Below are 16,582 nucleotides of genomic sequence, written 5' to 3'. Positions count from 1 at the left end.
TTGGTGGGAAAATGTGGGATACAAATGCTACAAATAAATAAAAAAAGATTGCGTTGGAGTCAAAAACACATAGTAAAAAGTTTTTTTAGGTATATTAAAAGCAGGAAGCCGGCAAAAGAATCGGTTGGACCGCTAGATGACCGAGGAGTAAAAGGGGCGATCAGAGAAGACAAAGCCGTACGGAGAGATTAAATGAATTCTTTGCTTTGGTCTTCACTGAGGAAGATTTGGGTGGGATACAGGTGCCGGAAATGGTATTCGAAGCTGACGAGTCGTAGAAACTTAATGACTTCTCTGTAAACCTGGAAGATGTAATGGGGCAGTTCCACAAACTGAAGAGTAGCAAATCTCCAGGACTGGATGGTATTCATCCCAGAGTACTGATAGAATTGAAAAATGAGCTTGCAGAGCTATTGTACCGGAAGATTGGAGGGTGGCCAATGTAACACCGATTTTTTTAAAAAAGTTCCAGAGGAGATCCGGGAAATTATAGACCGGTGAGTCTGATTTCGGTGCCGGGCAAAATGGTAGAGACTATTATTAAGAACAAAATTACAGAGCATATTCAAAAGCATGGATTAATGAGACAGTCAACATGGATTTAGTGAAAGGAAATCTTGCCTCACCAATCTACTACATTTCTTTGAAGGGGTGAACAAACATGTGGATAAAGGTGAGCCAGTTGATGTTGTGTATCTGGATTTTCAGGAGGCGTTTGACAAAGTACCTCATGAAAGACTCCAGAGGAAATTGGAGAGTCATGGGGTAGGAGGTAGTGTTCTATTGTGGATTAAAAACTGGTTAAAAGATAGAAAACAGAGAGTTAGGGTTAAATGGTCAGTATTCTCAATGAAGAAGTGTAGTTAGTGGGGTTCCACAGGGGTCTGTGCTGGGACCGCTGCTTTTTAACATGACCTAGAGATGGGAGTAACTAGTGAGGTAATTAAATTTGCTGATGACACAAAGTTATTCAAAGTTGTTAAATCGCGGGAGGATTGTGAAAAAATACAAGAGGACCTTACGATACTGGGAGACTGGGCGTCTAAATGGCAGATGACGTTTAATGTGAGCAAGTGCAAAGTGATGCATGTGGGAAAGAGGACCCCGAATTATAGCTATGTCATGCAAGGTTCCACGTTAGGAGTCATGGACCAAGAAAGGGATCTAGGCGTCGTCATTGATGATATGTTGAAACCTTCTGCTCAATGTCCTGCTGCGGCTAAGAAAGCAAATAGAATGTTAGGTGGTATTAGGAAAGGAATGGAAAACAAAAATGAGGATGTTATAATGCCTTTGTATCGCTCCATGGTGCGACTGCACCTTGAATATTGTGTTCAATTCTGGTCGCCGCATCTCAAAAAAGATATAGTGGAATTAGAAAAGGTGCAAAGAAGGGCGACGAAAATGATAAAGGGGATGGGACAACTTCCCTATGAGGAAAGACTAAAGCGGCTAGGGCTCTTCAGCTTGGAGAAAAGACGGCTGAGGGGTGATATGATAGAGGTCTATAAAATAATGAGTGGAGTTGAGCGGGTAGATGTGAAGCGTCTGTTTACGCATTCCAAAAATACTAGGGCTAGGGGGCATGCAATGAAGCTACAATGTAGTAAATTTAAAACGAATCGGAGAAAAGTTTTCTTCACTCAACGTGTAATTAAACTCTGGAATTCGTTGCCAGAGAATGTGGTAAAGACGGTTAGCTTAGCGGAGTTTAAAAAAAGGTTTGGACAGCTTCCTAAAGGAAAAGTCCATAGACCATTATTAAATGGACTTGGGGAAAATCCACTATTTCTGGGATAAGCCGTATAAAATGTTTTGTACTTTTTTGGGATCTTGCCAGGTATTTGTGACCTGGATTGGCCACTGTTGGAAACAGGAGACTGGGCTTGATGGACCTTTGGTCTTTCCCAGTATGGCAATACTTATGTACTTATGTCTTCTCCTTCTGTGAAATTAAAACAATTTTAACTTTCAGTTAAATGTTTTATAACCCCCTTCCCCAGGTAAGCTGGGTGTCAAGTCTCCAAATTTTAATAGAGGGAGAAGAAAAATATGCATGGGATCTACAAATGTAGACAGACATCTACTTGTAAGGGCATTGTAATAATGAAGTGAAACTAGTGAGCTATATTTGTATAATATATAAATACAAAAGGCAACAGCAAAATAAAGATTTATTCTGTCATCTAAAAAGGTTAACCATAACATGTAGCTCTTACCATGGTTAATTGAGATTGTTTACTCCCATAGGTCTCAAGTGTTTGACAGATGACAGGAGAATAAGGGTTGTAAGAAAAAGTTGTAGCATCACTATAATTAAGCAATACTTGCAAGATTTTTTTTGTGTTTACGACTATAATCTTTCCTATAGTCCAGAAGCTTCTTACATTTAAGGCTCTGTGATATGTCAGGAAACAGCTCAGATGTCTGTCCCAGAAAACCCTTTTATCCCTTGTCTCCAAGGACCCGTTCTCTGTCTAATCAAAAGACAGTAGACAGGCAGCAGAGACTTGTCTGAAGGTGGTTTCCATAGATGTTACCGGTTCCTGTATTAAACTTAGAGCCTGTTGTGTTTGGAAGTACCCATGAATTTTTGTTCTGAGGAGGTAAACTTTCCATTATACATCTTTTAAATGGTTCCTGTACTGAAGTATCAAAGTTCAGTCCTTAAATTAGTAAGACTTTCCAGATTTTCAGTTTTCTTCCTCATACCTCTCAAAAACTAGTAAAGAAATAATCACCTCTCTATATATATTTTTTTGTTTATTTCTAGATCCTAAAGGGGCTGACAGGGCTGCACAGTTGCCCTGGGCCTCTATGTTAGCAAGAGGCCCCAAGGCTGCCTGAAGTTGAAGCTTTGGGGCCTCCTCCCAGGCTTATGCCCAAGGTCCTATCATTTTTAATAAGAGCCCTAAATGAGGAATTGCAAGTGCTTGGAGGTTATTGATTTTGTTGATTCTTCCAGAAAAATCCTTAGAGGGTGAGGGGATAGTTGTCATACCTGAGCTGCCACTTCAGTTTCTACATCAATCAACCAATCTTTTAAAGCTTTCTTTGAGCTGAACAATTCTGAGCCAGAAAAATTGGGTTATGTCTTCAGCACTTGTAGTTGACTTAGGTATCCCCAGTGACTCTGAACCTCTGTCCATTGTATGGCGATATTGAGGGAAACTTTAGCTTTCACCACAGTCTTGTCCTCTGGATGAAATGGATGTCTCAGGCTCAGCATTGGATGGGGAGACAGATTCAGCTACATTGTATGCAAATCTCTCGTGCATGTTCATTGTAGGTATAGTGAAAACCTGTATTAGGTGTGTCCCGAGGACTGGGTTGAGAACCCTTGCATTAAACTCTAGGGATTTGCATTTCTTAGCATGTCTTTGGTTTGGTGTGTACTTAATTTAGAGGATAACACTATAAATAACATGCATAAAGTCAGTGTGTGAATGTTTTAATTTTTTTTAGACCAAATAAAAGGCCAAAGGTTAACATTTTCTCATATCACAAAAAAAAAAATGCTTTGATGAAATTAATGGCCAAAAGCCACAGCAATGTTGCAGTGTCCACCACAGGAGAATGCAATTGAACCTGAAGACCTGATACAGATCTGTGTTTTGGAATAAATTCCTGCCTCAGGGATCACAATATCTGGTCATTACAGTACCAAGATAATGTTCAAAGAAAGACCTATTATGCATAAAGGTCTTTGAACGTTATCTTGGTACTGTACTGACCAGATATTGTGACCCTTGAGGTAGCCGTTTATGCTGAAACACAGATCTGTGGCTGGTCTTTAAGCTCGATTGTGTTATTCTCTGGTGGACACTGCAACATTGCTGTGTCCTTTGGGGAAAATCAGTTCCCCCTAACCTCATTGGGAAGAACCCAGAAGCTTCTGAAGATGAAGTGGCCCCACAGCTCCCAGATGAACCCTTGAATCTGGGGAGCAAATGCCCCAGACAGCAGCGTGCCTAAAGCATTTATCTTATAGGGCCGTTTTGCCTGGTGAATTCATTTTATTAGGTTTTGCTTTTTTTTTTTTTTTAGTAGAAAAATAAAGTGAATTAGTAAGAAGTCATTTCATACGTAAATATAAATGCATATTACATAAGAGTAGTGTGGAAATGCACATAGTAAGAGGGTGAGAAGAGAAAACATTTACAGACTAGAGACATTGGAAAAGAGGAAAGCAGATTCATGAAAGGCCTACAAAGAAACAAGATATTCAGAATTAGAGAAAAAGGGAAGGCAGGGGAATGTTAGAGAACTATTCAAATTTGTCAGGTTTCAGTGCAGTATGGGAAGGTGACCTTTCTAAAAGGTGGGGGGGGGTGAAATGCAGGAATGAGGTGCATGATATGAAGATTTGGGGGGGGGGGGAGATTCAAAGTAAATAAGAAACTTATTTAGTGAAAGTTTAATGCATGCCTGGAGTGATATGTTTGGAGAGAGAGTAGCATCCAAATCCGTGATAGAATTTAAGCCTTCAAGAGACAGAGCACAGTGAGGTTTGATGGAGGCTTGTGTGAAATCGACTTTTAGAAGAACAAACTAGGGAAAATTACAAACTGGTGGTAGAGTGGTACAGCTGTGTCAGATTTGCAAGGAGAATGGGATAGCACGAAGGACTGTTGTTAGAGCCTTAATGTCATTGAGCATAGGGTGACTCTAGGTTTGTACAAAGTTGTGGGTGGTAAGACAGGAGGGAGGAGGCCTAGATGTGGGGGTAAGTATGAAACTTCTAAGAACAGAAAAGACAAGGCCTGAAATAGTTGACCATCTGAGATGGTCAATTGGCTGGCACTGTAATAGAATTCAGATTTGGCTGGGACAAAGAAAGGGCAGTAGAAGGAACAGGGTTGTGAGGCCAGGTAGCAAACCTTGGGGTACGGCAAGAGGAGCTAGTGTTGGGTATAAGAAATTGTGTGTTTACCCAGAGTAGCAGAAAATCGGACTGGATGGGCATTCGATCCTTATCTGTGAGCATCTACTATGTTAAGTATGATCAGCGCATTTTTCCTAGCAAAAACGGTGCCGGTACTCAAATGCTAGGCCACCCTTCAGGAGTGGGGTGATTATTGAGGGACCCAACCCATAATAGTCAGGCCCCCTGCAACCAAGTCACAGAATCTATGACAAGACAGAGTTGGTGTGTAGAGCCTGAGCTCTTTCATTAAAACTTGGGGTCCATGGGTCAATTTTAGCAGACAGTGGAAAAGGTGCTGGTACTCAGTACCCCCTCAAAAAAAGCCCTGAGTATGATTATCAAGTATGGTGGAAAAGAGAATGTTAGAAAAAGACGCTTGCATTTTGCTTAATCCTTTTTGGAGTACTGAAAACAAAGTTTTCAGATGTCTACTGTACATGAAGACTCCTGTTCAAAGCAAAGACTAGATGAGCATGAGATCCCAACAAGCGCAAGAGGTATCTACTTTTGAAACTCACTGGGAGGAAGATGTAAACATCCAGCTACTGCAGATGTGTTAAATCCGTTGACCCAGAATCCTAATTGTCATTACCACTTATGTGATCAATTTTGTGATGGCTGTTATCACCAATGTCAAAGCTACGTTCCCTCCCCTCCCCCCATCACCACCACCAAAGCCCCTTTATATATTTATGTATTGGTTTGGATTTAGCTTGCAACTTTTTCAGTTGTAGCTCAAGGTGAGTTGCATTCAGGTACAGCACTGTCCTTGGAGGGCTCACAGTGAATTTGTTTTCTTCTGGTGCTGTGATCAAAATGTAGTCTGCCCAAATAAATGTTCTTAACAGAACTTAATTATCTGGGATTTTGTACACTTGAGAGAGATGTTGTTTTAAAGCGTGTCAGGTTACTGTGCTTGAGGGAGCTTGCCTAGTGGCTTGAAGTCTGGCCTGTTCTTTGCAGCTCATACCGATTTTAAGTTTAGAAACCTGGAGGCTTGGCGGGGGCTGTATTTGGGGCGTATCTCTGGATACTATTACATGAGCCAGACTGCTTTCCTTGTCTGGTCTGATGTATAGTTTTATAAACTTGCTAGGTGAGGGACCTCTGCAGGGTCATTGGGGGTTCTTGACCACCTTACAAAATTTGAAATGTGATTTGATCTGTGCTGTTTGTTTTTGAGGTGGGGAGAGTTGATGGTGATAGACATACTTAGTGTGATAAATTATCCCTGCCCGGGATTAACAGGTTTTGCTTTTTGGTTTTTAGATCAACATTCTGGATGCGAAAAGAAGTATGAATATTGGGATATTTCTGAAGCAGTTCAAAAAGTAAGATCTGTTTGAGTTGCACCTCTGTCCTCTGAGCGTCAAGTACCATGTGGACAGGAGAAAGCTGTACCCACACGGTGATTTAGTCCGCATGTAATGTATTTATGCCTTTTAATATGAAACTCTGTAATGATGTTGTGTATGCCACCTCAACTGAATAGCCAGTGAGGAAAAATCACTGAGAATTGCCCTCCCCAATCCCTCAGTTTGAAAGAGGAAATGCCATCAAAAATCTTTAAATAAAATATTTATATTGCAGATTTTTTTGTAATTTTAACAACATGGAAGGGTAGCAAGAGAAATGGGAGCTCAAACTCCTGTATAGTATTGCATGGTGAATGATGATGAAAAACCAAACTGGCCCATTCCAATTATTCACACCCCTATTTCTGTTACTTGGCAGCTTTCAACCACTGCCTTCCGTATTATTTCTTGGTTAAGATTGCACTCAGTCTGCTGCCCCTCACTATCTTTCTACCCTCATCTCCCCTTACGTTCCCGCCCGTAACCTCCGTTCACAGGATAAATCCCTCCTCTCAGTACCCTTCTCCACCACCGCCAACTCCAGGCTCCGCTCATTCTGCCTTGCCTCACTCTATGCTTGGAACAACCTTCCTGAGCCCTTACGCCAAGCCCCCTCCCTGCCCGTCTTCAAGTCTTTGCTTAAAGCCCACCTCTTCAATGCTGCGTTCGGCACCTAACCCTTACCGTTCAGTGAATCCAGACTGCCCCTATCGGACCGACCGTTCACTTGTCTATTAGATTGTAAGCTCTTTGAGCAGGGACTGTCTCTCTTTGTTAAATTGTACAGCGCTGCGTAACCCTAGTAGCGCTCTAGAAATGTTAAGTAGTAGTAAGATTGAGTCTGCCTCCTTGGAGCTTATATTTGACACATTACCAATGTTTTGTAGGTATTTGGATGTCTGGCATATCTCCCCTGTCATTCCTTTTCTCTAGGGCAGTGGTTCTCAAATCTGATCCTGGAGGTATCCCAGCCAGTCAGATATTCAGAATATTTACAATGAATATTCATAAGAGAGATTTGCATGCAGTAGAGGCAGTGCAAGCAAATTTCTCATGAATATTTGTTGTGAATATCCCGAAAACCTGACTGACTGGGGTGCCTCCAGAGATCAGGTTTGGGAACCACTGTTCTTGGGTCTACCTTTAGGTCCTTACCCCAGGTGGTTTTGTTGTACAGGCCTGTCTCTCTCCTTTCTTTTTGGATGATATGGCTCCACACCTGAACACCATATTCTAGGTGGCGTTAGATTTCTCAATGCCTAGAGCTGAAGGAATACTTTGTGTGATAGAAAAAGCCCCAAATGTGTAGAAACACAAAAATGCCAAAAATTAATCATTTGCCTTTTTTCCACATGAAACGTTTTGCAGAGTGGCTTCACAAAAGAGCCTGTCACAGTACTAAACTTCCATGAAAGGTCCACGTCACATGAGAGGTTATGGAAATTCTATATTCGTGAGCTGCCGTGATAACAAATTCATGCAAAGCAGCTCAGCTCATCACAGAATTGTAAGCAAATTGGCATGTGAGAGAAACTTCACAGGCTGGTGTGGTTTGCAAAAATACCTCACTGAGGTCCAGTTTAAGTCCAGACATCTAGGGAATTCATATAACTGTAATAGTGAAAGGAGTAGCTGGCCTTGTGACATCACACGTCTGGACTACTGGCCATCCTCCTCCTCCTTGTCCCATCCTATGTGAACAAGATTCCCCTTCTGGAGTTAGCTTCAAATCTTTGGTAGCTTTTAGTGGCTGTGGTACCCATTCAACTCTCCTTCCCTGCTTTGTTGGGGGGGGGGGGGGTACAATATATATCTTGCCCTGATCTCTCTTAAATTAGAGAGATGCCTTCCACTCTAACTTATCCAAAACTGAAAATTCTGAAGAGGGCAGGAATGATCCCCATTCGTGTGTGTAAAATGTTGGCACCTATCTCATAACAATACATTGAACATACTCAGGGCTAGCCCAAGGGAATTGGACACCCTAGGTGAACCATTGGACATAAGCCCCCCACCACCCACAGTCCAGCATATTTCCTTCCTTTCCCCCCCCCCCCATCCCCTATAGTCAGCAGTTTCCTTCCCTCCCCCCCCCCAAGTGACCAGCATCTCTCCTTCCTCCTCCCCACCACCACTACCACCAAATGGCATTTCCTCCCTTCCCCCGCCACCTCTACTGCCACCCCCACTGTGCCACCACCATAGAAACACAAAGAAAATACCGGTTTGAAGGCTAAACACTGTTCTGATGCTGTGTTGCCATCCTCTGAAGTCTGCTGCCCTAGGCAATTTCTTTTCCACTTGGTGGTCGGCTGGCCCTGAACATCTTGCTAGAGGATTCTGACCCTTAGCTATATGTTATGAGAAAGTGCTGCCATTTTGCAATACGGTGGCACCCAAGCAGGCAAAAGTGGGGATCATGGTTGCCTCCTTAAGAAATTTGCAGTTTTAGGTGAGGCCGTCCTAGTGGTTAGTGCAGTGGACTTTGATCCTGGGGAACTGAGTTCGATTCCCACTGCAGCTCCTTGTGACTCTGGGCAAGTCACTTAACCCTCCATTGCCCCTGGTACAAAATAAGTACCTGAATATATGTAAACCGCTTTGAATGTAGTTGCAAAAAACCTCAGAAAGGCGGTATATCAAGTCCCATTTCCCTTTCCCTATGTGAGATTCTACATGGAATGTTGCTATTCCACTAGCAACATTCCATGTAGAAGCCTGCCCTTGCCGCGCAGGCTTCTGTTTCTGTGAGTCTGACTGCAGGACGTCAGACTCACAGAAACAGAAGCCTGCGCAGCCGCATTGGTGATCTGCAAGGGCAGGCTTCTACATGGAATGTTGGTAGTGGAGAAGTAGCCTAGTGGTTAGTGCAGTGGACTTTGATCCTGGGTAACTGAGTTCGATTCCCACTGCAGCTCCTTGTGACTCTGGGCAAGTCACATTGCCCCTGGTACAAAATAAGTACCTGAATATATGTGAACCGCTTTGAATGTAGTTGCAAAAACCTCAGAAAGGCAGTATATGAAGTCCCTTTTCCCTTTCCCTCTTGAGGGAGGGGGTGGAGGGGGAGAGGGCTGTAATCCAGCACACTAATATTTTCAAGGGGCTGTGATTTGAAGGGTTGGTCAGGGCTTGGCGGCTAGGGCAGGATTTCTTTCACCATCTACTCTCAGGGCAGTGCTACTGCACCACCAAGTTTTTAATGCATCTTTTTCTACCCTCCTAGGAATAGAATTAGAAGAGTCATGTGTGAGGCCTTACTGGGTGGGAGAAGCCTCTAAAACAGGGCCAATGGGGCCTCCCACTACTTGCAGGGAGAATATATGCATGTATATATATAAAAAACATAATTTCTTGTGTGTTTAACACAGCCAGGATAACTCAGTTACCAGTCATGGCAACCCACAAGAAGTTTTGTATGAACTATGAGATCCTATAAGCCAGGCGTTCATCTGTATCTTGGATCTAAATCAGTACAAAAGCTGTCTCAACTTTTTCACATTTTTCTGTGGTTTACTGCATCAGGGCCATTGACATGCATTATTAGGTCTGAAAAGGAGGTTCATTGGTATAATTTGGATTTAAAAATGAGAGCCGCAGCGACCAGGACCAGGAGCCACTTGGCTGATGCTTCTAAGGCACTAGTTTTACATAGAAAAATTAACAACATGGAAATGGATGACAGGTGGTGTGCAACATTCCTGTAGGTTGCCCACCAAAATCCATGTTCTGATCCAGTCCTGGTTTAGTGCCTGTCATCTCTAGTGCAGTGTTCTTTTGTTTGGCATTCTGCACTGGACAGGATGTTCATGCTAGGTTCTTCCTCTTTTTTTTTTTTTTTTTTTTAAATTGTATGTTGACATATTTGTTTGGCATGCCTACAAAATCTCTGTAGGCACTTAGACTGCATCAGCATGCAAGCAGTGTCCAGGGGTAGGGGATGGGTGAGACAGGGATTAAGCAGGAACGTTTCTTGAGATGGCAACAAATGATTTTCGAGTTCACCACAAGAATAAATATGAATGAGAGAAATTTGCGGTCATTCTTGGACATGCCACAAAGTGCATCACCTGGTATGATCGTTGTGCACCATCTGAGTCGCAAAGATTCATGTCACTGCACACCGTGCAGTATGAGATGCTGCCCAACCTGACTAGCAGGGAAACATTGTAGGGAACGGATAAGTAAGAATTTTCATCTGCCACCTGTCCTGCACACTTCAAGAATATTGTTTAATGCTGCAATCCTCCCTTTTGAGAGAGGGCAGTGTCTGAGGTGGTGCAAGAGAACGGCCATAGCTCCCCAATCTGGGATTAGGCATTTCAGGGGTTATGGGGGAGGAGCCTCCCCTCAACTGTTACCGATGAGTAAGTTACAAGAAAAATTTTGCTCCAAATTTATTACTAAAAGAATTTAGCCTATGCTGGGGACAAGCATTTGAAGAGAACATAATTGACCCATTATTCTGTTTTCAGTTTGTGATATACTGCCGTTCCAAAGGAGTTTCATGTTAGTGTACTGTCACAAACTATAGCACAATAGTAACAATATAAAATCTACACAATCTATAAGACTGTGAAAAGAGAAGGGAGAGTGTATGCAGAGGACAACGGTCATAATGGACAATCTCAAGTCACTTAACCCTCTATTGCCCCAGATACAAAATAAATACCTGTATATAATATTTATTTATTTATTAGGATTTGCTTACCGCCTTTTTGAAGGAATTCACTCAAGGCGGTGTACAGTAAGAATAAATCAAACATAAGCAATAGAAAATTACAGCAGTAAAAATATTCAAATAATAGTATATCAGATTATACTACTTACAGTGTAAACCACTTTGATTGTAACCACAGAAAGGCAGTATATCAAGTCTCATCCCCTCTTCATAAAATGCAGGAACAAAAGGGGGGAGGGGTGGTCGGAAGGGAAGAGATCAAGATAAAGGGGAGGAAGAAGAAGTGTGCTAATAATTTAAGACTTCATTTTGTTAAATTGTTTTCTTAGAGAGGACTTAAGTTAAAAAAAAAAAAAAAAAGGTAAGACCATTCTGAGTTTGCTTAAGAAGCTTTTGTTTTTAAGGACAGGAGGTTTGGTTCATTCTCACCATCCATGACACAGCTGAAGAAGTTGAATCTTACACAACCTTTCTTATTTCCAGGTCTGCTCAGAGTATTGTTGATGATATTCGCCAGGGTAAGAGTGAACTGTATGGATCAGAGACCCTGTGTGAGTTTCTCAAATTGACACCGGAAACAGAGGAGGTGAGACTGCCTTACACTGATGGCTTTTCTGTATTGCTCTGATGAGCAATCTGTCACTGTTCTAACCACTAGGGTGGAGGGCTAGCCCAGCAATTAGGGCAGGGAAGCTAGGGTTCCAATCCTGCTACCCCCATGGCTGCTATGCTTTTTTTTTTTTTTTTAACTTAGGCCAATGCCTTCACCCTCCATTGCCTAGTTTATAAGGTTTCTGGGGATAAAGAAATAACCTAGTTGTGGTGCAATCTGTAGGCTGCTTGCCTACTGTGCCCATGACCTGACTTTAATCCTGCACTGGGATTTCTGTCAGGTATTCAGTCTCTGATCAACTCAGCCATCCATCTACTTTCTTTCAGCTGGGGGTAATGATGACTGGGGAAGGCAATGGAAGACCACCCCTCTAACAGTCTGCCAAGAAACCATCATGCAAGTGGTGGCTTCCATAAATCGCTCTTGACTTGGTACTTGTGTACAGGGCACTGCCTTTATGTCCACTTGAATGTAACTCACCTTGAGCTCAGGTTTGGACAGGCAAGTAATTAAAACCCAAATTCATACTTCATGTAGATCTTAATTTATATGATTAACTCACCTAGTTTAGTCATAATTTCTAGTTTATATGTCCTCTATAATGCCAGTGTGTGAATAATACACAATGTGGTTGCTTATCTTATCCGTGCCCTGGAAATGTTGAGATAATCTGTTCATGCCATGTAAGGGTAAAGTTACCCTTGATCTGTGTGTCGCCGGCTGGTCTCATGCTGAACATTTTCACAATAGAGCAATCCTTTTATTCTTCAAAGAGCCGCTGTTCCCTCCCACCAAACCAAACAATGCTCACCTTGAGAAAAGCATGTAGAGCCATGTTAGGTTTATACCAGCAGTGAAGATCTTAGTCATCCTGTTGGGAACTTATAGTCTTCAGTTTATATACATTCTTGGCTCATGATGAGCCTTTCTGCATACTCCTTGTGCTACAGATTTCTTCTTCTGTCTAGTCATATACAGTGGCGTAGGAAGGGGGGGGGGCGATGGGGCGGTCCGCCCCGGGTGCACGCGCTGGGGGGGGGTGTCGGCTCGCTGGTTCCCAGCTCTTTCTGCCCCAGAACAGGTTGCTTCCTGTTCCGGGGCAGAGAAAGCAGGGAAGCAGCAGAGCCGATGCAGCTCCCAGTGACGTGCACGGGGGGGCGGATCGGCCCTCCCGCCTGCCCCCCCCCCCCGCTGAAAGATAGGGTGCGTTTCGGGGGGGGGGGGTGCGCAGCGGCGAGCCGCCCCGGGTTTCAGGCACCCTCGCTACGGCACTGGTCATATATCACTGTGGAGAACACGGTGCTTGATGCTGGCTAGTTCTGCTGCATATTATTGATTTAAAATGAGCCATGGTGTTGATTGAACACCTGTTTGTGTGTCTTCTGTTTGTTTTGATTGAGTTTTGGAAGTTGCACATTGATATAATATCGTATAGAAGTAGGAATGAACTTACTTCCACGTAAGGAGATTACAGCACTTGGTCTTGGGTTTTCTTTCCATCCGTTCTGGTGTATGTAATCTCATAATAAGATTTGTCTCACGGCCCAAGTAAAACTTGACAGATTTATTAATTTAGGATTATGTTTGGAGAGACAGAACCAGTGGCCAAGGGCTGCTCACTGCTCCAGATGTGTGCTGTTCCTCACTGGAGACTGCAGTGTTGGCTTTGGCCTGGTACAGCAGATGTTGAATAACAGCAGAAGTCTGGTAAATGTTGTTGCTGGCAAAACATTTAAATAATAAAAAAAGGTTTAAATCTTACGTAGAAACTGAAAATGATAGCAGATAAAGATCATATGGCCTATCCAGTCTGTCTATCCATGCCATCTACTATCCCTTCCTCTCCCCTAGAGATCTTATGTACATGTCCCAAACTTGCCCAAATTCAGATAGTCTCCACCACCCTCCACTGGGAGGCTGTTCCACAAATTTACCACCTTTTTTGCTATCTGTCCCCTTTAACATAAGAATAGATATACTGGGTCAGACCAATGGTCCATCTAGCCCAGTATCCTGCTTCCAGCAGTGGCCAATCCAGGTCACAAGTATCTGGCAGAAACCCAAATAGTAGCAACATTCCATTCTACCAATCCAGAGCAAGCAATGGCTTCCCCATGTCTGTCTCGATAGCGGACTATGGATTGTAGGACTCTTTCCATTAAGAAACATATTCTCAGGTTACTTCTGAATCTATCCCCTTCCTTGTCATCAAGCAGATGAAGCCATTACGTATGGGTTATGTCCATCAACCAGCAGGGGAGATAGAGAGCACTCAAACTTTCACAGTGCCCTCTTGGCCAGCTAGCTCCACTGCCTCTTCAGTATTCTCTATCTCCCTTAGCAGGGTGGCTGCAGCCTGTTCGAGCTCCAGAAAAATCTGCCGGGAGGTGGTTCCTGGCTTGCCAGTTGTTAACCGGGGTGTTGGAGGCTATAGCAGCTTCACTTTAAAGGCACATAGGTTAGCCCTTTCCCTGCCTTACCCATACCTCCGTGGATGTGGACATATTGCCTTGTTTTCCCTGTCCTTACCCACCAACAGTGGATGCAGGCATATAGGTTCGCCCTTTCCCTGCCTTTCCCACTCATCTGAGCCTCCGGAGTCTTCAATACCTCTGCTTTCCTCACAGCTTAAAAAAACAAAAAAAAAAAGTTGCGTCGCGTTTTTAAACGCAGAAACGCTGGAACAGAGGTTTTTTGACCTGATTTTCAGCAGGATCGTAGTTGTACACTAGATCCTTTGAGGTAAGAGTGTTTTCCAACTCCTCCGGGGTGGGCCCGCGATCGGGGCGATTTTGGCGCGAAACCGCCATTTTGGATTTTACCGCCGTTTTTCGGCGATGGCTGCGGTCAATGTAAAGCGCTGTTCCACTTGTGGCAAGCGCAAATCAGCAGCAGGGCTCTGTAAATCGTGCTGTATTGGCGTAGGAGCCGGCCCGAGCATGGCGAGCGATGTTTCTTCCCGCTCTGAGCTGGCAGCGGGCGCCATTTTGCTTACACCGCATGGCGCGGCCTCCGTGGACACAGAGAGACCTGAGCCGGGTGGGGCACCTCGAGATGAGGTTATTTCAGGAGTGGCTAGCACCGGACAGGATTTGGGTGCCCAGGGTGAGATTTTCTCCCCGGATTTTGTTCTTTTGCTGCATAAAGCATACATGATGAAAAGAGCCCTTCCTCAAGGGTCGCCTGAGGCTCCTCTGATTGCCCCCCCCCCCCCCCCCCGATGGATTCTGGCCTGGGACTGCCCAGTGAGGCCTTTTTCCCGGATGCTTGGCCTAAAGATAAGCGCAGAAGGGTTAATTCCCCTTCAGATTGTGGTGCACCTTTTTCCCCCCCGTGGTCGGGGTGTGAGGATTCGGAGAACTCTGACAGACATTCTTGGTCTGAGGAACCAGAGTCAGGTGCGGATTTACCACAGGATCTGGATGATCCCTCCGCGGTGAGGATTTTCCACCGTGATGAGCTGCCAGCGCTTATTTCAGATACCCTGCAGGCCCTCTCGATTGAAGATCCTGACAGTGGCATGGCCTCCTCGGGTAATCCCAGGATGGCTAGTACCAAGAAAGCTGCTCGGGCCTTCCCTTTGCATGACTCCATCCTAGAGCTTGTTTCGGCTCAGTGGGCTGACCCCGAGGGACCTTTGAGAGTTTCCAGGGCTATGGGGCAGTTATACCCTCTGCGTGAGGGACATATGGCTCGTTTTCAAATGCCTACAGTGGATGCCCTAGTCACTGCGGTGACAAAGAGAACTACCCTCCCTGTTGAAGGAGGTGTTGCCCTGAAGGATGTTCAAGACCGTAGGCTGGAAACAGCGTTGAAACGGTCCTTTGAAATTGCAGGTCTCACTGTTCGGGCGTCTGCATGCAGCTGTTATGCTGTGATAGCCTGCCTAGCTTGGCTGCAACAGGCAGTGGCTCAGCCCGGAGATGGAGCGGAGCCCTTCTTGGATGTGGCTCCGCAGATGGAGGTGGCCTTGTCCTTTATGGCTGATGCCCTTTATGACCTTGTCAGAGCTTTGACTAAACAAATGGCAGTAGCAGTGGCGGCTCGCCGTCGTCTGTGCTACGACACTGGGCAGCGGACATGGCCTCTAAGCAAAGGTTGGTGAAGTTGCCTTTTCAAGGACTTCTCCTATTTGGTGAGGAGTTAGAGAAAATTGTGAAAGGCCTGGGTGATCCAAAACCCCAGCGCTTGCCCGAAGATAGGCAGAGGCCTTCCTCTAAGGGCCAGGCGGTCCACTCCTCGTACAGACCTCGCTTCCGTGAAGCTAGAAGGTACCGCCCGGGGCGTTCTGCTGGGTTCACTTCTCGTGCCCATGGTCAGCAGAGGAACTCCTTTCGCTCGGACAAGCGTTCCGCAGCCGGTGGCTCAAGACCAAGAGTTCAGGGGCGACCCTCTCAATGATGGTGCGCCGGCCCTCTCCTCGATGCCTGTCATCGGAGGATGGCTTTCCCTCTTTGTCGAGGAGTGGGCCAAGATTTCCTCAGATCAGTGGGTTCTGGACCTGATCAGAGATGGATACAGAATAGAATTCAACGCCCCAGTAAGAGACGTGTTTGTGGAGTCCCGATGCGGTTCTGCCGTCAAACGGGCGGTGGTGGAGGAGACTTTACAAGGTCTGATTCAGTTAGGGGCAGTGACCCCGGTGCCTCCCGCCGAGCAAGGCTGCGGCCGATACTCCATCTAATTTGTGGTGCCGCGAAAAGGTGGGTCCTTTCGCCCTATTCTGGACTTAAAAGAAGTGAACAAGTCCTTGAGAGTGCGGCATTTCCACATGGAATCCCTGCGCTCCGTCATTGCGGCGGTTCAGCCAGGAGAGTTTCTCACGTCTCTAGACCTGAAAGAAGCTTACTTGCACATTCCGATTTGGCCCCCGCACCAGATGTTTCTGAGGTTTGCGGTGTTGGGAAAACATTTCCAGTTCAGGGCCTTGCCTTTTGGCCTCGCCACAGCTCCCCGAACCTTTTCGAAGGTAATGGTGGTAGTAGCTGCTTTTCTCAGGCGAGAAG

At 44.8% G+C, this 16,582-nt stretch overlaps 1 protein-coding gene across 1 annotated transcript in view; it reads left to right on the top strand.

The window, feature by feature from the left end:
• FHDC1 (FH2 domain containing 1) overlaps positions 1-16,582 on the top strand; it is a 120,099-nt gene that overhangs the window by 61,596 nt on the left and 41,921 nt on the right. The window contains exons 3-4 of the mRNA XM_030191629.1: positions 6,197-6,258; positions 11,447-11,549. Of these exons, the coding sequence (XP_030047489.1) occupies positions 6,197-6,258; positions 11,447-11,549 (165 nt within the window). The remainder of the gene's footprint in view (positions 1-6,196; positions 6,259-11,446; positions 11,550-16,582) is intronic.

Source organism: Microcaecilia unicolor, chromosome 2 (genome assembly GCF_901765095.1).
Source record: "Microcaecilia unicolor chromosome 2, aMicUni1.1, whole genome shotgun sequence".
NCBI lineage: Eukaryota > Metazoa > Chordata > Amphibia > Gymnophiona > Siphonopidae > Microcaecilia > Microcaecilia unicolor.
Note: the sequence above shows the minus strand (reverse complement) of the source record. Positions and strands in the feature narration are given on the sequence as shown.